This window comes from Saccopteryx bilineata, chromosome 7 (assembly GCF_036850765.1).
Source record: "Saccopteryx bilineata isolate mSacBil1 chromosome 7, mSacBil1_pri_phased_curated, whole genome shotgun sequence".
In the NCBI taxonomy this organism is placed as follows: Eukaryota; Metazoa; Chordata; class Mammalia; order Chiroptera; family Emballonuridae; genus Saccopteryx; species Saccopteryx bilineata.
The window spans coordinates 6,342,771-6,369,626 of NC_089496.1; the positions used below are offsets into that span (position 1 = coordinate 6,342,771).

The 26,856-nt window shown below is 34.9% G+C and overlaps 1 protein-coding gene across 1 annotated transcript in view; it reads left to right on the forward strand.

The window, feature by feature from the left end:
• Positions 1–26,856, forward strand: part of PCLO (piccolo presynaptic cytomatrix protein) — a 479,118-nt gene that overhangs the window by 289,458 nt on the left and 162,804 nt on the right. The window contains exons 7-8 of the mRNA XM_066239334.1: positions 15,350–17,537; positions 23,251–23,387. Of these exons, the coding sequence (XP_066095431.1) occupies positions 15,350–17,537; positions 23,251–23,387 (2,325 nt within the window). The remainder of the gene's footprint in view (positions 1–15,349; positions 17,538–23,250; positions 23,388–26,856) is intronic.

Genomic DNA, 26,856 nt, shown 5'->3' on the forward strand with positions numbered 1-26,856 from the left:
AACTTTCTTTTTATTATGTGCATTATAGCTCTAAACTTCCTTCTGAGAACTGCTATCACTTCATGCCATGTTTTGGATCTTGGTTTTTTATTTTCATTCATTCTACAGTTGTTTCTTTGTATTTCTCTAGTGATTTCTTTTCTGATCCATTGGTTTTTCAAAAGTGTATTGTTTGATTTTCATGTACTTGAGAATTTTTTAGTTTTCCTTTATTTATTGATTTCTAGCTTCATTTCACTGTGATAAGAAAATATACTTTATATGATTTCAATCTTTTTAAACATGTTGATATTTGTATTGTAGCCCAACATAAGAGTCTATCTAGGAAATATTCCAAGTGTACTTGAGAATAATGTATATTTTTCATTGTTGGGGTGAGTGTTCTATATATGTTTATTGATTCTAATAGGTTTATGATTTTTAAGTCCTCTGGTTTTTAGTTTATCTGTCTAGATGTTGTATCTGAACTAAACTGTGGGGATTGTAAAACTGTAAGCAAAAACACCACAGTGCTTCCTACTGAATTAGAGTAGTCTCTTTCTTCATTAAACCTTCCCATGTTTGCTCAAAGCTTTTTTATTAGATTCTAGAAATACAGAAAGGTTGATTCTATCTGTTTTTGCTAGTCCAATGGTTAATTTAATAGAAGGACTGATTCTTAGAATTTCCCACTTTACGTTTTCCATGATTTCACTCCAATCATGACATCAAATTTTAATTTATAATATGTTTTTTTTCACTTTTGGCATATGAGTAACAAAAATAATTGATAGCTTACCCATTTCATTTTTAGCTTTACATGAAGTAGTTAACTGTATTAAGCTTATCTTTTTATAGATGGATCATTCTTTACCATTAAGAAAAGTATAGATTCTATGTTGTAGAGCTTTTTCCTGTTTTCTCTTTTGTGGGAGGCAAACATGTGTTTATATAATCCCATTTGATCTCTATAGTAACAGTAGTTATAATATACCAGCCATCATTTATTGAGTGCTTTGTATCCACGCAGTCTACTAAGTACTTAGAACTAATCTAATTTTATCTTATATTAAACCACTGAAGTAAAAGGAGTTACTGAGTCCAAATCCTATCTTCTTTTTTTTTTTTCTCCTGTATTTTTTCTGAAGCTGGAAACGGGGAGAGACAGTCAGACAGACTCCTGCATGCACCCGACCGGGATCCACCCGGCACACCCAACAGGGGGTGACGCTCTGCCCACCAGGGGGCGATGCTCTGCCCCTCTGGGGCGTCGCTCTGTTGCGACCAGAGCCACTCTAGCGACTAGGGCAGAGGCCGAGGAGCCATCCCCAGTGCCCGGGCCATCTTTGCTCCAATGGAGCCTTGGCTGTGGGAGGGGAAGAGAGAGATAGAGAGGAAGGAGAGGGGAAGGGGTGGAGAAGCAGATGGGCGCTTCTCCTGTGTGCCCTGGCCGGGAATCGAACCCGGGACTTCTGCACGCCAGGCTGACGCTCTACCACTGAGCCAACCGGCCAGGGCCCAAATCCTATATTCTTTTCAGTATATTCAGCCTCAGTCAGGCTGAATATTTTATATCATGGCCTTATCTATTTTTCTCCAGTGAATCATTATTAGATCAGGTGGTGAAGTTCAAAAATTTTTATGATTTTAGGGAAAGCTTTTAGTTTATAAATTTTTGAATTCCTAATAACAAGAAATCATAATTTCCATTGAATTTTCATATGCATACTAAATAATATCATGTGTGTTACATGCCATGTATTGGTCCTGACCCCTGATGACCCAATAAATGGGTGATGTCTATTATATCCTACACTTAGCAGCCTTGCTCAGCTTCTTAGACTGATACCTATGACTTCTTTTATGGAGTCAAGTCATCTCATATGTGATCTTCCTCTATTCCTGCTGCTTTGTTTTTCTCAGCATTATTGTCTTTTCAAAAAACCCTTCTTGCCTGACCTGTTGGCACAGTGGATAAAGCGTCGACCTGGAAATGCTGAGGTTGCCGGTTCAAAACCCTGGGCTTGCATAGTCAAGGCACATATGGGAGTTGATGCTTCCAGCTCCTTCCCCCCCACCCCCCGTCTCTCTCTCTCTCCTCTGTCTCTCCTCTCTAAAATGAATAAATTAAAAAAAATTAAAAAAACAAAACAAACAAACAAAAAAAAACTTTCTTTCTCAGGATGTGCCCAAAATAGGACAGTTTCAATTTTGTTATTTTTCCTCCAGCAATGTTCTGGGCCTAATTTTCTCTAGGACCTGTTTGTCTTTCTGGTGGTCCAGATTATCCAAAGAGCTGTCCTCCAACTCCATATTTCAGAATGAATTACTTTATTTCCTTATAAGCCTCTTCACTGTCCAACTTTTGTGTTTTTTTCATAGTAATGAAGAATGTTGGAGTGACAATGTCCTTAGCCTTGGTCTCTAATGACACATCTTTGCTCTTAGTGATCTTTCCTAATTTTTCTTTTCTGCTCTTCCCAGTCAGCCTTGTCTTGATTTCATGGCTGCAGTCTCCTTTTGAATTAATGAGTGTAAACAAAATCTTTGACAATTTCAATGTTCTCATTGTCTATGATAAAGTTATATATTTCTTCTGGAGGCAGTATATTCATCTTCATGATATTCAAAGGCAGTCCTGTTTTGGCACTATTTTCTTTCACTTTCATCAGCAGTAATTTCAAATCATTGCTGCTTTTTGCCAGTTAGATGGTATCATCTGCCTGATCAGGCGGTGGCGCATTGGATAGAGCTTCGGACTGGGATGTGGAAGGACCCAGGTTTGAGACCCCAAGGTCGCCAGCTTGAGCGCGGGCTCATCTGGCTGGAGCAAAAAGCTCACCAGCTTGGACCCAAAGTTGCTGGCTCGAGCAAAGGGTTACCTGGTCTGCTGAAGGCCTGAGGTCAAGGCACATATGAGAAAGCAATCAATGAACAGCTAAGGTGTCGCATTGAAAAACTGATGATTGATGCTTCTCATCTATCTCTGTTCCTGTCTGTCTGTTCCTATCTATCCCTCTCTCTGACTCTCTCCCAGTTCTTGTAAAAAAAAAAAAAAAAAAAAAGGTGGTATCTGCATATCTCCAATATGAAGATATTTCTTTTTATTTCTTCTTCCTCTGAGTCTATGCAGTTTCTTGTGTGACAAGTTCTGCATACAGATTAAACAAATAGTGAGATACAAATGTATCCTTGCTGACAGGATTGCCTATAGGAAATCATCCTGTTTTGCTCCATATTCTGCTTTTATTGTGGCTTCCTGTCCACATACAGGTTGCTCCTCAAGATAATCGAGCACTGAGGCACACCTATCTCTTTCAGAGCAACCCAGAGCTTCTGATGATCCACACAGTGAAAGGCTTTCCTGTAGTCTATAAAACATAGGCCAACCTTCTTAATTTCTCTGCCACAATCCAGTACCAATGTTCTCAATTATGTCTCAAGTGCCTCTTCTTTTTTCTAACTACAGCTTGAGCATCCAGCATTTCTTGCTCCATTTAAGGTAGAAACCATTCTCAATCACCTTGAGCATCACTTTACTTGCATGGCAAATTAAAGCAGTGGTCCTATAGTTCCTGCACTTCTTGATGTTTCTTTTTTTGAAAATTGTTATGTCAGTTGACTGGTTTCAGTCTGTAGGTCGCTGCTTCGTTTTTCATATTTTTGACACATTCTTGTTAGGATTTTGACAGATTCAGTGTCTGCAGTTCGAAATAATTCTACTGGTATCCCAACTACACCTGGTCATTTATTTCCTCTCAGTACTTTCACGGCAGCTTTCACTTTGCTTTCTAGACTTACAGAAGATTCCTCAGAATCTTCTTCTGCATAGATTTTGAATGTACTCGTTCCACGTTTCCTTTATTTTATCCTAGTCAGATAATGTGCTTCCTTCTGGGCATTGAGCATTCCAAGTTTAGATTTGAATTTTCTTTTTATTTCTTAAATCTCATGGTAGAGATCTCTTAATTTTTATTATAGTTTTTCTTTTATATATTTTTACATTGACTATTGTAATAGTTCTCTTTTTTTTTACATGATAGTAATTGAAGAACTGTGTGTTCAAGATACTAACCCTGCTTTTGTCATCTTTTATTTATTTTCTATCAGGTGACTTTAACAATTTTAGTGTGTATTTTGTCATCCCTCTCAATTTTTATTTTTATTTTTTAATTTTTATATAAATAAATTTTTATTAATGTTAATGAGTGACATCAATAAATCAGGGTACATATATTCAAAGAAAACATGTCTAGGTTATCTTGTCATTCAATTATGTTGCATACCCATCACCCAAAGTCAGATTGTCCTCCGTCAGCCTCTATCTAATTTTCTTTGTGCCCCTCCCCCTCCCCTTCCTCTCTCCCTCCTTCCCTCCCGTGCTCCCCCTCCACCCCCCACCCCCGGTAACCACCACACTCTTGTCCATGTCTCTTAGTCTCGTTTTTATGTCAAACCAATGTATGGAATCATGTAGTTCTTTGTTTTTTCTGATTTACTTATTTCACTCCATATAATGTTATCAAGATCCCACCATTTTGTTGTAAATGATCCGATGTCATCATTTCTCATGGCTCAGTAGATTCCATAGTGTATATGTGCCACATCTTCTTTATCCAGTCTTCTATTAAAGGGCTTTTTGGTTGTTTCCATGTCCTGGCCACTGTGAACAATGCTGCAGTGAACATTGGGCTGCATGTGTCTTTACGTATCAATGTTTCTGAGTTTTGGGGGTATATACCCAGTAGAGGGATTGCTGGGTCATAAGGCAATTCTATTTTCAGTTTTTTGAGAAACCACCATACTTTCTTCCAGAATGGTTATACTACTTTACATTCCCACCAACAGTGAATGAGGATTCCTTTTTCTCCACAGCCTCTCCAGCATTTGCTATTATCTGTCTTGTTGATAATAGCTAATCTAACAGGGGTGAGGTGGTATCTCATTGTAGTTTTCATTTGCATTTCTCTAATAACTAATGAAGATGAGCATCTATTCATATATCTGTTGGCCATTGTATTTCTTCCTGGGAGAAGTATCTGTTCATGTCCTCTTTCCATTTTTTATTGGATTGATTGTTTGTTTGTTGTTGAGTTTTATGAGTTCTTTGTATCTTTTGGATATTAGGCCCTTATCTCAGCTGTTGGTTGAAAATATCATTTCCCATTTAGTTGGCTTTCTGTTTATTTTGTTGTCAGTTTCTCTTGCTGAGAAAAAACTTTTTAGTCTGATGTAGTCCCATTCCTTTATCAGTTTTTATTTTCTTATTACTTCAGGCATTGTCTTTCACACTCTTCCCTAATAATAGTTCTAGTTTCAGTCCACAGTGCTTCTGGTTCTTGGTAAACTGAGTATAACAGTGTGAATCTCTTTTTTTTATATGACTTTAAATCCATTGGGAATGTTATTTACATTATATTTTGACACTACAATTCTCTTAATGCTCTAATGCAGGGGTCGGGAACCTTTGGCTCGCGAGCCAGATGTGACTCTTTTGATGGCTGCATCTGGCTCACAGATAAATCTTTAATAAAAAATATAATAACGTTAAAAAATATAAAACATTCTCATGTATTACAATCCATTCATTTCCTACCGCTTATGTTCACGGTTGTGGGTGGCTGGAGCCAATCACAACTGTCTTCCAGGACAACACCAAATTTTTATTGGATAATGCATACGTATGTACACGGGTCGTTGTATGGCTCTCATGGAATTACATTTTAAAATATGTGGCATTCATGGCTCTCTCAGCCAAAAAGGTTCCCAACCCCTGCTCTAATGTTTAGTAGTAACAGTTCGTAGTCAGTACCACAATCTGCTCCTGGTCTTGTTTTGGCAGAGAGAACACAGCTTTGCCATCTCCTGCTTCTAATTTCATAATCTATTTAATTTTTGTATTGGCCATCTGGTGAAGTTCATGTATATAGTCATCTGCTCAGTTATTTGAAGCATGTGTTAGTGATGGACAAGTCTGGATTCACAGAAATCCATAGTCTGATCTCCTGTTTCATTTCTGACCCCTTGTCCAAATTTTCCAATGACATTTGATTCTACTTCATGTTCTAATTTTATTTTTCATTTATCTATAATTATTAGCAAGTCTGGTTTTGGTGTGTCATCAGTTTCTTCTTTAATACTTATATAAAAGTTTTTAGTTTCGTCTTCAGCCTTTGTAGTTGGAGCAGTGACTGGAATGACAGAACAATAGGTTTTTCTAGAAATCTGACTGATATTATTTAGTTAGACCTTACATTGTAGCCCCTAACTGCCTGTGCTACATCTTGCCTAAGTCGTAAAACCACTTCATTTCTGTTAAAGAATTGTTGCTGTTGTTTTCAAGAAGTACATATTATAAACAATCAGTTAACCATTTATAATAATATCTACCATTTATTGTGTTCTTGCCATATGTGTGTGTGATGATCTAATACCTAGTTCTCTATTTCCTTAACTTCCTAAATTTAATTTCTAGTGATCATTACTTCTGAACACTTCAGAGATTTGTGATGAAATATGGATATTCCTTGTGAACTCTAGATCTGTGTCTGATCATTGAATAAAGCAGTTGACAGTCTGAAAACCAAAGTCACACATACTATGACCATTATATAAGCTATATCAAAGGACTAGCATATTCTTTGTTCCAAACACTGGAATATAGCCATCTGATTTAACGTTAGGAAAGAATGGGACAGAAAAGACAAGGTTAGGGACGGAGGAAGGAGAAATCCATATGGTATATATACACACATACAAAAATGCTCATCCTTAAAAAAATTTGTAAGAGGAATTTGTAAAATTCTTTAGGCAAATTTTAAGAAAGCAAAGAAATTAATCTCTGAAACATTCCAGAAAATATAAAGCAATAAGTGTTGCACAGACTGACATCTCAGATGCTTCTAACTCTTGAGGTAGAAACTAGTTTTCTGCTTGGCTGCTTAGCCCAAAAGCAATGACTTTTAGCAAGAAAACAAAACAAACTGGGACACCAGGTGCATTAAGGAAAAGCTTAAAGATGTCTAATGAAACATTGAGTAGTACCATGTTCACAATATTGTTTGGAGAACATTTTTGTCTATATTACTAGACTTAGGGAAATACATTGTGTGTGACTCTTAAATACCTTTTGTTACTTTGTTTCTTTCTATTAATAGGGTCATATAATAGTGTTGCTCACTTTTTCCTTTTTACTAGAATAGTATAACTATGAGAGAAAAACTATTTTTTAAAAACTATTTCAGTTACATTCACAAATGGTAAATTCTCTCCCATGGCAATAGCGAGTCAACACTGTTTGTTGGTTAAAGTGTCTACGATTTTTAAATAATTCAGTGATAATCTCATAGCAATGATGATACTGCTCAGTTGCTGTTTGGATTCACAGAAGCAGTTACTACACTCTTCCGCAGCACTCTAGTTGAAGAGATGGAGGACTTCATTGTGTATATGCCAGGCAGTGTGTCTCTTGTAATTCCTAATGGATTTTAAATGCTTTATCGGTTTTTAAAGTATTTTTCCATGAGTGATATTATTTAGAATTTTACTTTTTACAGGCCACTTTTATGTTTTCTTTTATCTTTCTTATATCTTTTAAAGCAGTAGAAATCATGGAGCCCTTAAACTAAACACTTTGTGTGTTTTAGCTCTGTGTGGGGGTGAGGGTGGGATGGTGTCAAATAATAGGTCTGTTTTAGGAACATGCTATTAATGATATAGTTCATAGAACAGAATGCTATTTTTCCATTCAGCTGCTATGTTGTCTTAAAATTGGCAAATATTGATATTGGGGTGGGGGTAGACCCATTGAAGGTGAACTAATTTCATTGTAAAACTCTGCTTCCAGTCAAATTACAGGAAAGGACATGTGAAGGCATATTTTCTGATTTGCAGCCTCATGTTTTCCTTATATCTTTATCATCATCCTTCAGCCTAACTTCCCAAAGTTAAACAAATATAGTAACCCATTTTCATATATTTTAAAGAACTATCTTGGTTGAAGGAAAAAAATCCTTGACATTTACCTACCTTTCTAATGCTTCAAAGACATAAGTCTGTAGATATTTACACCCTAAGAAGGAATGGCCAGGTACACAACAGAGCAAGTGAAGTCAGAGAGCAGGATACTATGTATGAGTACATGATCTTCTTATCAAGACAAACACCTACTGTCACCTGCAGAGTAAATGAGGGCTCTGGATGGAAGTTCAAATCGGGTGGAACAAACACTAAGAGCAATTTCTATTCAACTTAAAAATTTTTTTCTCACTATCAGATAAATGTTTTTTTTTCTTGTTACTGTTCTAATTCTTTTTTCTTAAATTAGTTTTGAGGTGGCAAGAACTTCTTGATTTTAAAATTTAGCTTAATTATCAAACTAATCTCCCTTAGTGATTCTGGTGTTTATTTCTCAATTTATATAATTGTCCTGTTCTCTTAAGGTTATAATTTTTTTAATTACACCATTGATTCTTTTTTGAACTTAGAGTAACTGGCAATCTTTAACAAAGAACTATTATTTACATAATTTTGCAATCAGACTGGCAATTACTTACCTTCTAGTTTTTCCTTAGTTACTGCGGTGGTAGAAATTATCCTAAGATTTTTATGAGATTAGACTAGAAAGATTAATTTTCTATACCAAATGGACTAATTCTCATTGTTGTAGGTATCTGGTTATTTTCTCCTTGTTCTCTAATAAAACTATATTTTAAAAAACCTGATTGAACATCTTTTGAATATTAGGTCATGTTAATCCAGTAGGAAAGAATTTTCCTATATAATACAGGGGTTAACTTTAGGATTATAAACCAAATTTATAACAAGGCAAAAAATCTAATACATTTCTATTTTTATTAATTTGCTCAGATTATTGCCACAGTCTGGAACATCTCTTTTGCTTTCACCATTTATCCCAAGAGTTTACTATTTCAAGTCACCATTCAAGTCCCAGTTCCTCTAAGAAGCTTATGTTTTCCATTCAGACTAAGGCACTCTGATATGCAAATACTAGCATTCTCTTCATCTGTTGATATACTTTAATAGCAATAAATCAATTATCTCTTCCTGAGAACTTCATCTTGTATATACTCCTATCTCAGTGGTTCTCAACAGTTAACTATTTTTTTCTCATCTCTCCTAGAAATTTTTGACAGTGCTTAGATAAGTGGCATTTGATTTACATGAGTGGGAGAGGATGTGCTTATGACATCTAGTTGGTAGAGGCCAGAGTTAGCACAAAACATCCCACAATGCACAGAGCAGTCGCCACCACCCCGAAGATAAAATTATTTGGACAAAACTGTCATTATTGCCAAGATGAAAAAACATTAATTGACTAATTACGTTGATGCAGACCATGAAAGGCTGTGGTGCACATGTGGATCCTGACAAAGTGCATGACGGCCTTTCACTCTTAGGCCACAGTTATGGTGGAGACTCCATCGTGGGGCAATGTGAGGCTGTACTGCAGCCCTGCAGCTTGTATCTGCTGTTTCTGTGTTCTCTCCATTACCATGGAAGGAACTTAAATGGGGCTGTCAAAATTTTCTCTTTGAAAAAAGCTACACTGCCTGATTTGCCCTGGTATTTCACAAAATATTGGAGTTTATTTGACCAGTATGTAATAACCAGTGTTGCCTTCTCCATCTATAAAGAAAGAAAATATGTGAATGAAGCTTTTAAAATGGATACAGTTTCAAGTTGTTTTTCTTTTTCTGTATAATTTATTTTCTCTTTGTATTTGCATTAAATACCCTCTGAATATGTTTCCATGTCCCAGGTATTAATGCAGCACTAGGATGAAATTAAACCAGATAATCATTGATGTCTCTATAAAATATTACATTTTTTATTGTTCCCTCCACATAGAAAATATTCTCCTGTTTTAAGGTCCATTCATTCCTTACAAACCAGGCTTTCTGTTATGTTTTACCTTAATCCATCTTTCCTTTCTTAGAATAAAAGTAAGCCCTACTAATTCTGGTTCCCAATATATTCTCTTTATATAATGCTCACAAAAATTAAGGGATATTTCAAAATGAATATGAAGCGATAAAAAGGAAGCATTTGATTTTTGTTTTTATTAAACAAGAACATCAGAAAAGCAAATGACAAGTCAAAGAAAGTTGTTCAATTATGTAAATGAGATGCAAAACCGACTTTTATTTCATTGGTGAAAATGCACTGTACAAAAGGCTGAAAGTACTGGAGTATCTGCACGTTTCCTGATCCCTTAATTTTTGTGAGCAGGAGAACATTCCAATTTCACTTTCTGTCTTGTTATATAGATGATCTTTTAACAAGTTACATGATGTTTATTTCCATCAAAGTATCTTATTTATTAATAAATCAGTATGGAAATGTACTGTTTGGACGTGAACCCACATCTTTATTATCTAAATGTAAAAGACCTTTATAATCCTACTTAATTGTTTCAGGTCTTATGTTTAGATCTTTGATCCATTTTGAGTTAATTTTAGTACAGGGAGACAAACTGTAGTCCAGTTTCATTCTTTTGCATGTGGCTTTCCAGTTTTCCCAGCACCATTTATTGAAGAGGCTTTCTTTTCTCCATTGTGTGTTGTTGGCCCCTTTATCAATAAATAGTATTTTTTAATGAACTACCCTTCTAGGCTTTTTTTTTAACTTCCATCTATTCTATTCTTCAGTCTTTTCTTTGGTCTGCTGTTTGCACAGTTATATAGTGCTCCCAAAAATTAGGGGATATTTCAAAATGAACATGAAGTGATAAAAAAAAGAAGCATTTGATTTTTTTATTAAACATCAGAAAAGCAAATGACAAGTCAAAGAAAGTTGTTCAATTACACAAATGAGATGCAAAACCAACTTTTATTTCATTGGTGAAAATGCACTGTACAAAAGGCTGAAAGTACTGGAGTATCTGCATGTTCCCTGATCCCCTAATTTTTGTGAGCAGTTTATATAATATGATAAGTTGTTTTGGTTTTTTTGCTTAAAAGCACCAGATCTATCTAAAAACAACTTTTATTAAGCTATTCATCAAGAAAAATCTTATTTAAACACTAAGATTTTTCTAGATTGTTGTTGTCATCTCTAGTCATGGTATCCAAATATATAGTATCTTTAATCATGGCAAACTTTCTTTTATGCTTATTTTCAAAGCAATTATATAGTTTTGTTTTGATTCTCTGTTTTGGGCTGCTTCTATGCTCATATTTTACATTATATTGATTGAGTTAGAATTAAATATCCAATTTAGAAGTTATTTATGGTTTTAAAATCATTGTTATGATTTTAAAATTATAAATTGCCAGACATCACTTTAAATTTTCTATTTATTTCCTTTTTTTCTTCTTTTTAAAAATTCTGTTAGAGGAAGGGAGGCAGAGACAGACTCCCACATGCGTCCTTACTGGGATCCACCCAGCAAGCCTACTAAGTGGCGATGCTCTGTCTTTCTGGGAGCATTGCTTCGTTGCTCAGCAACCAAGCCCTTTTTAGTGCCTGAGGCAGAGGCCACGGAGCTGTCCTCAGCACCTGGGGCCAACTCGCTCCAATGGAGCCATGGCTGCAGGAGTGGAAGAGAGAGAGAGAGAAGCGAGAGGGGGTGAGGGGGAGAGGTGGAGAAGCAGATGGGCGCTTTTCCTCTGTGCTCTGATGGGGAAGTGAACCTGAGACATCCACACACCTGGCTGACACTCTACCACTGAGCCAACCAGCCAGGGCCAATTTTCTATTAAATTTCTATCTGTCATCTGGGACAATAAGTAATTTAGACTCTCTTTTTGTTGTTGTTAACTCATTTGCTTCTTAAACCAATAATAAGGAAAAATGTTCATCTTCTTTTACATATAAGAAAACTGAGGCCCAGGGAGTTTAAGTAATTTGCTAAAGGTTTCATAGTTTGAAAGGCAGAGCCTGGATTAGAACTCCGTAGAGACTAAGACAGACCAAGCTTTCAACCACAGTGTTACACTCCCTCTCATTTGGAAGAAATACAGTGGAGGCCATGAGACACCTCCCACTTTTTAACTGTTTGTATAGTCAGAGTAAAAGCTATTATGTTGCCAAGTAGGAACAGCAAAGCTAGTTCAATTTGAGGAGACTGAGAGGTCAGCTAAGCTAATTTACCAACTATGTAACTTCTACCAACCAGTTTTGTCTCTTCTAAGACTCACATGGAACACAAACTATTAATTAACACAAGTCATGGATGATTAAATATTGGAAACTCTGGAGGAGAATTAGAAATTCCCAGTACTCAGAATGCTTATTTTACCTAGGATTATATTAATTAAAAAAATGAGTTTGACTAAGCCTACTGTTTCAAGTGAAACTATAAACTGTTAGTCATGAAGTTAAATTAGAAACTAATTTATACATGTATAAGCAATAAGTAATAAGAGCTAATATCAATTTCTAGTCATTTTAGTAACCATTACTCTTTGTGTGTGACCGAGACAGACAGAGACAGAGAGAGGGACAGATAGGGACAGACAGGAAGGGAGAGATGAGAAGCATCAGTTTTGTTGCAGCACCTTAGTTGTTCACTGATTGCTTTCTCATATGTGCCTTGACCCGGGGGGGCTACAGCAGACCGAGTGACCCCTTGCTCAAGCTAGTGACCTTGGGCTCAAACTGATGAGCCTGCGCTTAAGCCAACCTCGGGGTTTCAAGCTGGGTCCTCTGCATCACAGTCCGATGCTCTATCCACTGCGCCACCGCCTCGTCAGGCAACCATTACTCTTAATGCAGTAGTCTGTTTTCGCGGATCCTCACACTTTTACTTTTTCGTGTGATTTTGTATATACTCTCATTTTACTCAGTGAATTCTGAGAAACAGACTCCTTGATTCAGAACCTTTAAAATTAATCACAGCAAGCTTTTATTTTACCCTTTTATATTTTCATTCTTTCATTTAACAATATATTCACTAATTTAATGGACGCCTTCAATATTTTTAAAATTTAATTTTTAAAATGTATGTGTCTCCTAGAGTTTTTTTCATTCTCTTTATTTGCTCCGTTCTGTAGTTGCCGTCTCTATTTTGTATGCTTTCTCTTCTGTCAGGATCAGCATTTAGAGTTGCATTAATTGGTGACTATTTTTAATCCTCCGTTGGTGGGAAGAAAACTACTTACTTTGAAATTGTCTGCATTTTATGCAATGTCAAAATAGTTTCAAAGTAACATAATTAAACACCGTTTTATTAAACCATTTCACAACCACTATAATGTATTATAAATGACCATTTTATATTTTTAAATTCTCATGCATATACTAAATATACCAAAAGCAATTTGAGAAAAAGAAACAATAATTTCAGCCTTCATTGAATACCATTGTATTTAGAGAACTGAAAATATTATTATGGGATAAATTTTCAAAAATAGGAGGCCTATATTTATATTAGTATTTTAAAAATAATTAAGAAAATGATTATTAGATCTCAATTTTAATTTTTTTGCAAATAAATTTTTTTCAAAAATATGTTAAAACATGAATTTATCAAAATCTATGGGTTTTTTTAATAGAAAATAGGGGATTTTATAAGGAAATAATATTAATGGATGCCTGTCATATGTACCAAAGACTTTACATAGGTCTCATTTGATCTTCATAATATCCCTGCGATCTTATTGTGAGTATTAAGGAAAATTAAAATATTTGAAGGGGAGAGAAAATAAGTAACATATTTGGATAACTTGCTGCTTTTAAGACTCCAATTTTCGATATTCCTTGAGATGTCTCTGTGAGGAGGTAGAGTCTACAATTTCAAAATCACTACCTTATTTCAAACTCACACTATTTATTTTACTCATTGTGAATTAACATGCAGATATTTTAAAAGTCAGTAATACATAAACCTCAGTTGATCTTAGGCTATGGTTCTGATTATGATTTCTTTAAAAAAAAGCAATTGATAACAATAGATAAAAAGAGCAGAAAAATTGTAACATAAAGCAGATTTAAAAAAAAAACAAGGAAATGAATTTTGAAATAGTAAGACATTGAAGGTGCAGGGTCTTGGATAAATATAATCTAACTTTTTATATATAATTCTTACATACTTTCTATTGTGTTTCTTCCCTCAATATTTGGTGATTAGAAAAAAGGAGAGAATGAAGGTCTTTATAATATTAGTAAGAAAAAGAAAAAGAATGATAAAGAATCTCCACCTATCCTGACCTGTGGTGGTGCAGGGGATAAAGCGTCCGTCAACCTAGACACTGAGGTCACCTGTTCAAAACCTGGGGCTTGCCTGGTCAAGGCACATCTGGGAGTCGATGCTTCCTGTTCCTCCCCTTTCTCTCTCTCTCTCTTTCTCTTTCTTCTCTTTCTAAAAAAGAAATAAGTAAAATTTGTTTTAAAAAGTAAAAAAAAAAAAAAAAAGAATCTACACCCAGAAGGCAGCAGACCTAGGATCTAGTTGTGAATCTGCAACTAAAAGCTGGGTAGCTTTGCTTACCTCAGTCTTATATATATATATAAGACTTGTTTTATATAAATAGTCAATGTGTTCTCTCAGGTCTTCTGAGATTGTAAAATTGTATGATTTTCAAAACCAGTGATTACTAGAATGCAAGTTTGTGACAACCACATGAAATTGAAATTATCTGCCAACTCACAAGATATACTTTCGTTGAAAAAAGGTTTCAGGGGGCTTTTATTGCAGTCAGGGTTTTTTTTCTTTTTGTAAGAATTACTAAAGCATCAAAAAAAAATCTAAAATTACTAAAGAATAATAAAGTTAAAGGAAAATAAAAAAGCCCAATAGTCACAAAAATATTGATAGATTAAATGAGATAATAGTTCAGATTACTCTTTTTTAGGAAAAATAAGATGAAGATCTTGAGAGTTTTATTCAAAACATTTTATTATTGGAATGGCAATGACAGCCACGGTGGGGGTGAATATAGGAGTAGAAAGGTCAAAGCAAACAATTGAACTTAACAGTGGTAAATAAGCATTATCTTTAACAAACATAAGAAGTTAAATTTTAGAGTTAATTTAAATATTTTAGGAATACATTCAATAAGTAATCTTAAATAGGATGGAAAATCAGCTTTTAGAGGTCTCCTAAGAATCTAACTGAAATATATATAAGCCTGCCTAGAAATGGGTTCTGTGCTTAATTTCAAAGCCCACATCCAATGTTACAGAAGTTAAAATAATAAAGAACCAAGTTACCAAGAAAGAAAAAATGATTTTTCAGTTAATTTCATTTGTGGCTAATCCTTAAAATCATATGTAAAATTTTTTACTTTATTATACAGTCATACCCAAAACATATGAAATCATATTTATTTAAAAGTAAATTGTGAAGTTTTTTTATATCTTTAGTTTTTTTCTTGACATTAAAGTACTATATTTTATTTCATTATAGACGAAAAGTTCTCAAACCATAACACCATCTGGTACCCAGAAAAAAGTTAAGAGAACTCTGCCAAACCCACCTCCTGAGGAGACCTCAACGGGAACTCAGTCGACTTACAGCACAGTGGGCACCATTTCCAGGAGAAGGATCTGCAGAACCAACACAATGGCACGAGCCAAGATTCTCCAGGACATAGACAGAGAACTTGATCTTGTAGAGAGGGAGTCTGCCAAGCTTCGAAAGAAACAAGCAGAGCTTGATGAGGAAGAAAAGGAAATTGATGCCAAGTTGCGGTACCTGGAAATGGGAATTAACAGAAGGAAAGAGGCGTTGTTAAAGGAGAGAGAAAAGAGAGAGCGAGCCTACCTCCAGGGAGTAGCTGAGGATCGGGATTACATGTCTGACAGTGAGGTGAGCAGCACCAGACCAACCCGAATAGAAAGCCAGCATGGCATAGAGCGACCAAGAACTGCTCCCCAAACTGAATTCAGCCAGTTTATACCCCCACAAACCCAAACAGAATCTCAACTAGTGCCTCCTACGAGTCCTTATACACAATACCAGTACTCTTCCCCTGCTCTTCCTACCCAAGCACCTACCCCATTCACCCAACAATCCCATTTTCAGCAACAAACTCTGTACCATCAGCAAGTTTCACCTTATCAGACTCAGCCAACTTTCCAAGCTGTGGCAACAATGTCCTTCACACCTCAAGCTCAGCCTACACCAACCCCACAACCTTCTTACCAGTTACCATCTCAGATGATGGTGATACAGCAGAAGCCACGACAAACCACATTGTATTTGGAGCCCAAGATAACTTCAAGCTATGAGGTGATTCGCAACCAACCCTTGATGATAGCACCCGTTTCTACTGATAATACATATGCTGTTTCCCATCTTGGTAGTAAGTACAATAGCTTAGACTTGAGAATAGGATTGGAAGAGAGAAGTAGCATGGCAAGCAGTCCAATATCAAGCATATCTGCAGATTCTTTTTATGCAGATATGGACCATCATACTCCACGAAATTTTGTCCTAATTGATGACATTGGAGAAATTACCAAAGGAACAGCAGCATTGACCACTGCGTTTAGTCTTCATGAAAAGGATCTGTCAAAACCAGACCGTCTCCTTAGAACCACTGAAACACGGAGGTCTCAAGAAGTGACAGATTTCCTGGCACCTTTACAGACTTCGTCCAGATTGCATAGTTATGTGAAAGCCGAGGAGGATCCGATGGAGGATCCTTATGAGTTAAAGCTTCTGAAACATCAGATTAAACAAGAATTCCGTAGAGGGGCAGAGAGCTTAGATCACCTTGCAGGTCTTTCCCATTATTACCATGCTGATACTAGCTACAGACATTTTCCAAAATCTGAAAAGTATAGCATTAGTAGACTCACACTTGAAAAACAAGCAGCAAAACAACTACCAGCAGCCATACTTTATCAAAAGCAGTCAAAACATAAGAAATCACTAATTGACCCTAAAATGTCCAAATTTTCACCTATTCAAGAAAGTAGAGACCTTGAACCTGATTATTCAAGCTATATGACTTCTAGCACTTCATCGATTGGTGGAATTTCTTCCAGAGCAAGGCTTCTTCAAGATGATATCACTTTTGGCCTCAGAAAAAATATTACAGACCAACAAAAATTTATGGGATCATCTCTTGGCACAGGACTGGGCACATTAGGAAGTACCTTACGGTCAGCTCTGCAGGACGAAGCGGATAAGCCATACAGTAGTGGCAGCAGGTCCAGACCCTCTTCCAGGCCTTCTTCTGTCTATGGGCTTGATTTATCAATCAAAAGAGATTCTTCCAGTTCCTCTCTAAGACTGAAAGCTCAGGAGGCTGAAGCTTTAGATGTTTCCTTTGGTCATGCATCACCCTCTGGTAGAACTAAGCCTACCAGTTTGCCAATTAGCCAAAGTAGAGGAAGAATACCAATTGTGGCCCAGAATTCTGAAGAAGAAAGTCCACTCAGTCCTGTTGGCCAACCAATGGGAATGGCTAGGGCTGCAGCTGGACCCCTGCCACCAATATCTGCAGACACCAGAGATCAGTTTGGATCAAGTCACTCGTTGCCTGAAGTTCAGCAACACATGAGAGAAGAATCACGGACTCGAGGCTATGACCGTGACATTGCGTTCATCATGGATGACTTCCAACATGCCATGTCAGACAGTGAAGGTAAATTGGGCCTCAGACTTCCTTGTTACTCTCAAAACTCAAACTCTTACTTATCTGCATGTTTAATTTTCCTTCTCTAAAGATGTATTCTACTTTTCTTGGTTTGTCTTTTGCATGTTTACTTCAATTTGATTTCTTGTATATGGAAATTTTTTTTGTCTGTGTAGATTTCACAGCATGCTTCTCTTTCTTTTTAGTTAATTATTTTATTGTTGTTTCCTAATTGCTTGATTTGTTTTGTGTCCACTTTTTCAAAACCATTATCAAAAATTTTGTCAATAAAATGTGGTCATTCTTTAAATCCATAATTGGAAAGTTTTTCATTGTATGTTTCTTTTATTTTTAAGTGCATTTGTGATATTATTGGTCAGTTTCTTTCAGTTTGCAAACTTACTAAGATTTAGAGCCATTAAGTACTATTCTGCTATACTTTCTAATTTTTGTAAGACTAGTTATTTATCAGTTCATAGAAAGTTCTGTTTACATAATTTTTGATAAGTTTCTGATTAGTATAATATAGAATTTTAAAGTTCTCCTTAAATAAAAGTTTTCTCTTATTATGAAACCATAATTGACAAGTTTGTAATCTTGCATTATATACTAGGAGCTTAACAGCAAAATATGAGATTGACAATAAATAATCTTTTCAGTGTGTATAAAGTATTTTTTAGATTTAAAATTCTAATTTTGTACAATGCTCTTATGAGTTTAGCTATGTGGAGCGGAAGCCCTCAAGGTGTACCTGTTTAGCCTTTTCCTTGACTTTGCTTTTTTGTGTCATCCCTTTTTGTTCTTAAACTGTTTTGCTAGTTTTTCATAGACAATAAGTGATTTAGGCAAGCACATACTTATCTAAAGACCAGCTTATGGTATTGTTGTTGTTGTTGTTCAATCATTTAGAACCATAAATGTTTTACAAAATTGACTAGTCCAAGTCTACTTTTGAAGACAAAGGAGGAAGAGGTACAGAAATGTGAAGAATCTTGCTCATGCCAAGAGGACTTATGGCTCTGGGTCTTTTTTCTGTTTATCTCCTCAATGACTTACTTCAATAGAGGTGTTGTTTGAGTGCTGGAAATAAAATATTTCTGATCAGATAAAAGCGTATTAATGCCTTTGGAAACTACAAAGTACTAAGATAACATGGGTACTTCCCTTTTAAATCTTACATTTTCCTTGAGGACTTACAGGAAAATATGTTTTCATATAAAGGATTTTCTTTCTACTTTTTTTTTTTCAAGGACAGAGATAGAGGGATAGATAGGGACAGACAGACGGGAACAGAGAGTGATGAGAAGTATCAATCATTAGTTTTTCATTGCGACACCTTAGTTGTTCATTGATTGCTTTCTTTCTCATATGTGCCTTGTCCGTGGGGCTACAGCAGACCGAGTAACCTTTGCTCAAGCCAGCGACCTTGGGTCAAAGCTGATGAGCTTTCCTCGAACCAGATGAGCCCACGCTCAAACTGGTTACCTTGGGGTCTCGAACCTGGGTCCTCCGCATCTCAGTCCAACGTTCTATCCACTGCGCCACCACCTGGTCAGGCATTTCTACTTCCTTATCTAGGCACCAGTTTGATTGTAGAAGTTCAAATTTAGATTTGAAAAGGATGCACTGGATCTGGAGTGCAAACTGCTTTTCCTAGTGAGACTCCGACAACCAATCACTTTCTGATTTGTTTTCTTCTCTACTGCCAATTGGAATGACCATTTTTATTGATAATTAGTCAAATAAAAAAAACATTATTATGTAGTCAGTTGTCTGAATGAATCTACATAGTTCATGTGGAAAGTGTTTTTTTCTTTAGTTTTTCACAACCCACATTTTACACACATTTTATACACATACAATGACTGCTACAGAATAATAAGATGGCTCTTCAATAATCACAGTCATAAAATAACAAAGTAAAACAAAAACTCTATTAGGTCTGTGACATAACTGAACACCTAAAGGCTATGTGTGCATGTTGAAAACATATTTGGGGAGAATTTGACAATTTCAGTTTTTCATCCTTGTTTTATCAACATGGCATCAGACATACACAAAGATATGTTCATATATTCCAAAATGTGACATTCATTTACATAGAACCATATAAAAATAATTGAATGTTTATATGTTTGGAGGATATATACTCATAATCAACAAGAACTATGAAAAAAATTGATTTAATAAAGTAGATGATGAGACATCATGCAGCATACAAAATTATGAAGTGTTTAAAGATATTAAAGATATAAAAGGAAATTAAAAAATTAAACAAATATTTTTAAGCAGACAAAAAATTTAGTCATAAAGATTGTGATGATACAAAATTAGGTCAAGGACAACTGTAACATTGATTTACATATGTAACATGTGTTTGAATTGTAGTGATTATCTTTAACAGTTGTATATTTTAAAATCTTATATATTGTCTTTGCTTTTATATCACATAACCATTACTTTCCTACTGGTGAGCAATGGCCTACTTTTTTTTTTTGAGATCCTGGATTCCTTGAGTAATTAAAGGAAAAGTTAAAAAATATTTTTCCAAATATATAACTCATTTATGAACTTGTGAAATATTAATGATTTTTAAATAATTTTTACCAGGAATGCTATATCTGTATTTAAATGATTCTCGATAATTTTGAAAAGTATAAGATTTCTATTTATTATGTGGACAAAGCAAATTTAACTAACTTCAAATTGCTTGTGCTCTTTCTTGGAATACAATCTTCCCTAGCTTGTAGACCATTAGATGGTTTTCAGATGTGTCCTATGTAACTCTAGTTAATTTTGAAATAGCTCACTTGAGGTAAAGTCTGTATGTATAACTTACATTGCTTGATATTTATAGCCATCATGTTGAAGTCCACAACTTGATGTACATGTTGGTTGAGTAATTTCAAAGCAGGAAGGCTTTCCTTTGGAGCAGGTTGGAGAAAAGCCAACTTGAAACAGTCAAGTAATATTTATTTCTACAACCACAAATATTTTGTTGAAAGCATTATTTCAAAGTATACTCTATGCAAGAATATAGCATTCATATACAGCCTTTTAAAAGATATGTATACATACATATATATACACACACATATATATTCAATACATATATATACATGCATATATACATATATATATATTTGACCAGTGTTTTATACTGAACAGAATTAAACTCTTCTTGTAAATATTGGCTATGAATAATGTATTTTATATGTAAGAATTCAAGGAAATGTCAGTCTAGAAATGGGAGAGATATTGATCTCTAGCAAATTCTTTAAATAAGTTTGGAAAATGTTAATATTATAAAATTGAAATTTTACAATATTGGTCTACCATGGCATATAAGAAGATTGTAGTTGTAAACACTTAGCATTTATATCTAACTTTGTATAAATGATGAAGACATATTTTAATGTAAAAGCAGATTTATTCAATCTGCTTTTTTAAGTTGGTCTCTAAATTCCTATGAAAAGTATGGTAGATATTCTAACTTAGTTACATGTAGAAGTATAAGAAATATCAGACAAAGTATATTATTAGAATTGGAAATAAATTGAAAAAGTTTTGATCAGATTGTGATTCTGCCGTATCTGTATAAACACAGCCAAGGAGACATGTTTAAAGGATTGTATTTCAAATGCAGTAGCAGAATTGCATATGTAAGTTAAATCATGTACTACATTATCCAAGATCTTCAGTTATTAAAATCAGTATAGATTATTTTTTCTTTTCATAAAAATATATAATAAATATATGTAAGTAGTAAGATAAAATAGTGTTAGTGTTATTGGAATAGTCTAATACAATTTTAGACTGGTGATTAAATAATAGATTTGTTTTGTATTATAATGTTTCATTAAACTAAACATTTTTCCATAAATTTAGTCAATTCATATCTAATTAAAACTATGAAAGCCTAGCCAAGCAGTGGCACAGTGAATAGAGCATCAGCCTGGGATGTAAAAGACCCAGGTTCAAAACCCCGAGGTCACCAGCTTGAGTGCAGGGTTGCTGGGATCATTGACATGACCCCATGGTTGCTATCTTGAAGCCCAGGGTTGCTGGCTTGAGAGCAAGGTCACTGGCTTGAGCAAGTGGTCGCTGCTTGGCTGGAACCCCCAGTCAAGGCACATATGAGAAAGCAGTCAATAAACAACTAAGGTGTCACAATGAAGATTTGTTGCTTCTCATCTCTCTCCCTTTCTTGTCTGTCTGTCCCTATATATCCCTCTCTCTGTCTCTCTCTGTCTCTGCCTCTCTTGCTGAAAAAAAAATAACAACTATGAAAAACTGTAATAAATATCCAGTAGATTATGGGAAATGATTGTATAACTATTAATGAGGTTAAAGGAACAAATTAATATTTATTTTAAAATATGAATATTATAACTAGGGTATATATCTTTCTCTAGTTGATGACTAATTTTTCTGTTTTATTTACTTCTAAATATTTATTGAATCTTAAGGCACTTGGCATTGTTTTTAGTGTTGAGAGAGAGAAAATATGAAGATATGAGCATTGTTATCAGGCAGCTTAGAATTTAATAAGGGATATCAGCCAAGCACATATACAATCACAAATGAGGCATATACAATTGTATTTTCTCAAATTTAAGAATGAGGAAAGAAATGTTGTGGTTAATCACTACCATTTACCAAGATCATAGGAGGTAGAGGTAAGTAGTGGTATATGTACTGTGGGTTTACCAGCCCTGCTAGCAAAGAAATAATGAACATTACTTTAAAAATCCTTGGGAGAAAGTTTTGAAAGGAAAGATAGTTGGGGATGTAAAAATAAAAAGAAAGCTATAATATGATAGAATTCAATAGTGTGGCATTGTAGAACCTACAATTTCCAGAAAGCATACATTGATATCATCATCACCCAATCTTTGAGGATGAGCAATTAAAAAAGCTGCTCATAAAAAATAAAAAGAAAGAAAGAAAAGCTGGTGCATCTGCCATTTAGGAAGCAACAATGTATTTCCAGAGACTATTAATTATGGGTGCTTTTACCAAGAGTAAAACTTTATATGTACAAAGTAAAATTTTATATGGTAGGTAAAATACAATTTTAGTCACTAAATAATAGCTTTAAAAAACTTTAGAAGTGCTAAGAAATGAAGTAATAATTATGTACTTAAACATGGTTGAATTCTCAAAAAAGTATTTTAGATATCAAGTTTTGTCACATTATATATAGAAAAGGATGTCAATCAAGTCTTACCTAATTTCTAAATCTTAAAAATTTAGATTTTAAATTTTTAAAATCTACTGTGCCACCACAGGTCAGGCGAAAGTGACAGAATTTTCTGTATTCAAGGAATGCATTTCCCTTTGGCTAGTACTGGGTGATGAGGAGAAGTGAAAAGGCAGGAACTAATGGACTGAGATTGATAGAATGATTTGTGAGGATATTCACGAGTTAACTTCCTTATTTCTATCACTACCTAAATTTCTTTTCTCTCCTGATTTAAAATTTAATTTTGTTTATTTTGCTTTCGGAGGTTGAATACATGATTTTTTCCTAGGTTATTCCATGGTACAAGTATATTTAACATCATATTGAAAATGATTTATCTCACCCCATTGGGTGTGTGTTTGAAATGCAAGAATGGTTAACAAGGCTGGAGCATGTTGGTACGTTAGGACATCTGCTGCCCTCTGTCACTTGTATTAGTTGAGGTTGCAATGTTTGATATTTCCTTGGTCTCCAAAGCCTATCACCTGCGTCGTGAAGAAACAGATTGGTTTGACAAACCCAGGGAGTCTCGTTTGGAAAATGGACATGGTCTGGATCGAAAACTACCAGAAAGATTGGTCCACTCTAGACCACTCAGTCAACATCAAGAGCAAGTAAGTGCTGTATTGAACAATCTCTTTTATATTTATACCACCCCTTCAAAAACAATTTTACCCTAGAATGATCTCAATTATCATAATATTCATGAAACTTTTGTCAGTCAAGTTCACAAATTTAAAGTAGTAAATACCTTACTTTATCAGCCACCACTGACTTTATAGCATAGCTGTGATGTTTCTGCTGGATAATTTAAGAGATTTGCTCCTCCAATGGATATTGTTTGTATATCACACCCAACACTGCTTTGCAAGGAAAATATACAACAGACTATTGGGTGAAATAGATTTGGATATGTTCAATGCTTTCCAATAACAGTGTATTCAGGTGTATGGATAGCAAATAAGAGAATGGCCAAACTAAGTCAGCCGGGAACAGGAAAAACTTCACTTAGCAGAAGAAGGAAACATATTTTGGAGTCTATTAAATAGAAGTGTTTTCTATTCATTTTTGAATTTTACAATAGCATTAGAACTCACATATAGTAGGTGTTATTAATTAATATCCATTTATAGATGAGAAAGTGAAACTTAGAGATAAATGTTTTACATTTTCCTAACGTGCAAACATAAAACTATCTATGTAGTTGCCAAATATGAAAATATGTAAAATTATGAATTAGTTATCAACTGAACATTCATAACCACCATACAGACCAAGAAAGGGAACGTTGCCACGCCCAGAAATTTCCATGTACCCCTTATGGGTGGTAATACTCAACCTTCCTTCCCAAGAAACTCAAATATGGTGACTTGTATAATAATAATTCTTGTTTTTCTTTACAGTTGTTTTTAAATGAAGCTACATAGAAGACAACATATGCTTGATGACATTTATAAAAAGTTCAGAATTCATGCCTTTTTGCATTAATATTTATTTTCTAATACCCTTTACTAGTCAACTCATTATAGCTATATCTTGGTCTAGAGAAAATAGCAAAATGTCCTTCTCATTTTATTCACTTCTTTGCATCTCTAATTATAAAAGGGTAATATTGAGCTCTGGGTACCAATAAACCCAGATATTTTTATTTGAAAACTTATGTATTGTATAACAAGAGTTTATGCTCATAAAATAACTCTGGAGGCAAGAGTAATAAAACCAAATTGACTATACAAATACTAATTTATCTGCTTTTAAAAATATTTTATGTATAACATATATTACAGGCACAGAAAAATTTTCCTGAAATTTTTATTAAACTCAAATCATATTAACTATACAAATAAACCAAATCAGCAAATTTATATTTTCTTTCAAATACACACACACACACACACACACACAAGTACACACACACATTCATTTAGTGGAAATTCAACTCTGCTTTGTTAATTGAACAGATTACCAGATTTTTAAAAAAATTTTTCTCAGTCACTTCATCTATAGGTAGGACTGAAACCCTTCACAAGGTGACTATAAAAGTCAATACTGCTTTTTTGTTTGCTTGCTTGTTTTTTAAGGGAAATGGTCCAACACTTCTTGATTAGCGCACACTGCCTCCACACCGCACTAATGCCCATAGCGTCTGCAATTCTCATTGAACCGCTATATTGACATACAATAAGTTCCTTTGAAGGAGCCCTTCTTTCTCTTTATTTTGGATTTTTGACTGTTTTGTTTTCTCTATGTGAATGCTCATTCTCCTCTCTTCTCTTGACTAACTATGCACATCTATTAGGTCTCCATGCACATGCCCATCTTACAAGAAGCCTTCCCTGAAACGAACCACCACATCCCCACAGATCGGGGGCAAGTGTTCTTCCTTTGCTCTCCTGTGGTACTGGATGCACTGTATCACCGCTGTGAGCTGCTGAACAGCAGGGCTCCTGTTCTATCCACCATAGTGTATATTCCTTTGAGTAGTGAGTTCCTTTTATGCTTGCTGACCCCCAGGAGTGTGTTTTTATTTTCCAAAAAATAATATTAGTTCCGATTCCAGTTTTATTAACTTAAAATCATGTTTGATAACCAGTTTATAGAAACAGGAAGAGCATACATTTGCCTTTTTTTAATATTGCCTTACACATTTAAAAAAAAAATTGGACGATCATTCTCTGGATGGTCACGAGGCACAAGGACATTCCTGAACATTCGTACTACTCAAAGAGATATAGAAGGCCCAGTGCTGCTTGGAATGCCAGAAGAGTACCTCTATTCTTTATCAGATACTCATGGTTTTTAAGTGAAGGGGAGTATGAATATCTGTGTTAACAAGAGATATGTTAACACAAGTATTATTTCATAAGTATGAAGGCTCAATGAAAATAATTATTTTTGAAATATTTGTAGGTGGAAAAGAGGAATAATCCTTTTCTGGGAGACATATAGGTTATAGTTCTTTCAATGCAGAATCCCTAAAAGACAAGGGTATCGGAGGCCAGCCTCTTTGGGACACCCAGGTGCCACGACTTGACATCAGTCCTACCCTCTGGTCTTGCTCCTGTTCTTTTTTATATGGCAGAAGCAAGACCTACCCTGAAACCCCATCTGCTGGAGAACACTCTCAACATTCACATATAATAGGAAGAAGCCAAAATCCAACTGGTTCATGCATGGAAACAGATACCTCTTCTTTCTGCAGATGTTTAGTCACAGTGATCATATTTCTGGCAGGTCAATGTTTCTGATCTACCACATGGATTCATAAAGCTGGTTGTAGGCAGTCTCTGAAATTGCAGAAGATTCTAGGGGATGCTCAGAGAGCAACATGAATGATAATGAAAATATTTAACAACCCTTCTACCAACATAGAAATTAAAAGACCATTCTGGCTAGCAGGCAAAACCCTGATGAAAAATTTAGGAAACCTTACTATTTTTCTAGACTGGGCTATGAGATTATATTCCTAGTCTGGAGAATGCAAAAAAGAACAAAGGCAAAATTGTGTCATCTTAGTTCATTTTGGCCAAATCGGAAAATGACTTTTTAAAATCACTTCATAAAATTCTAAGATATTTGAAATGAAGTAATGACTACCAATTTTAATGAATTATCTGTAGTACTAAGACAGTTCAGTTATATTTATTAGCTATAGAATTTCAATGCACATGGTTTAGTAAAAAATAAAAAATTTAAATGCATATTAGGGGAGATAGGAGAGGAATAAAGGAAGCCAGAAAACAGAAGAAAGAAAAGATGACATGATGGAAAGTAAATAGGACAGAGAAGAGAAAAGAAGAGAAAGAGAAGGAGAGGGGTAGAGAGACAGAAAAGAAAATGAGAGAAAGAGGGAAAATAGACATTCTTAATTGTTATGAATATTAATGAAGTATTCAGTGGCTTAAAAGGTAGTATTTGTATGAATTATCTAGATTGATGGATTACACTGACCATATTTTTATAATTTCACAAAAAAGTATATTTTACTCTGCAGGATTCATATAGCATTCCTGCACTTAACAGGACTCTGCTGTTGTTTGGGAAGTGTTTAACATTCATCAGAGATTTGATTAGGCTTATTCT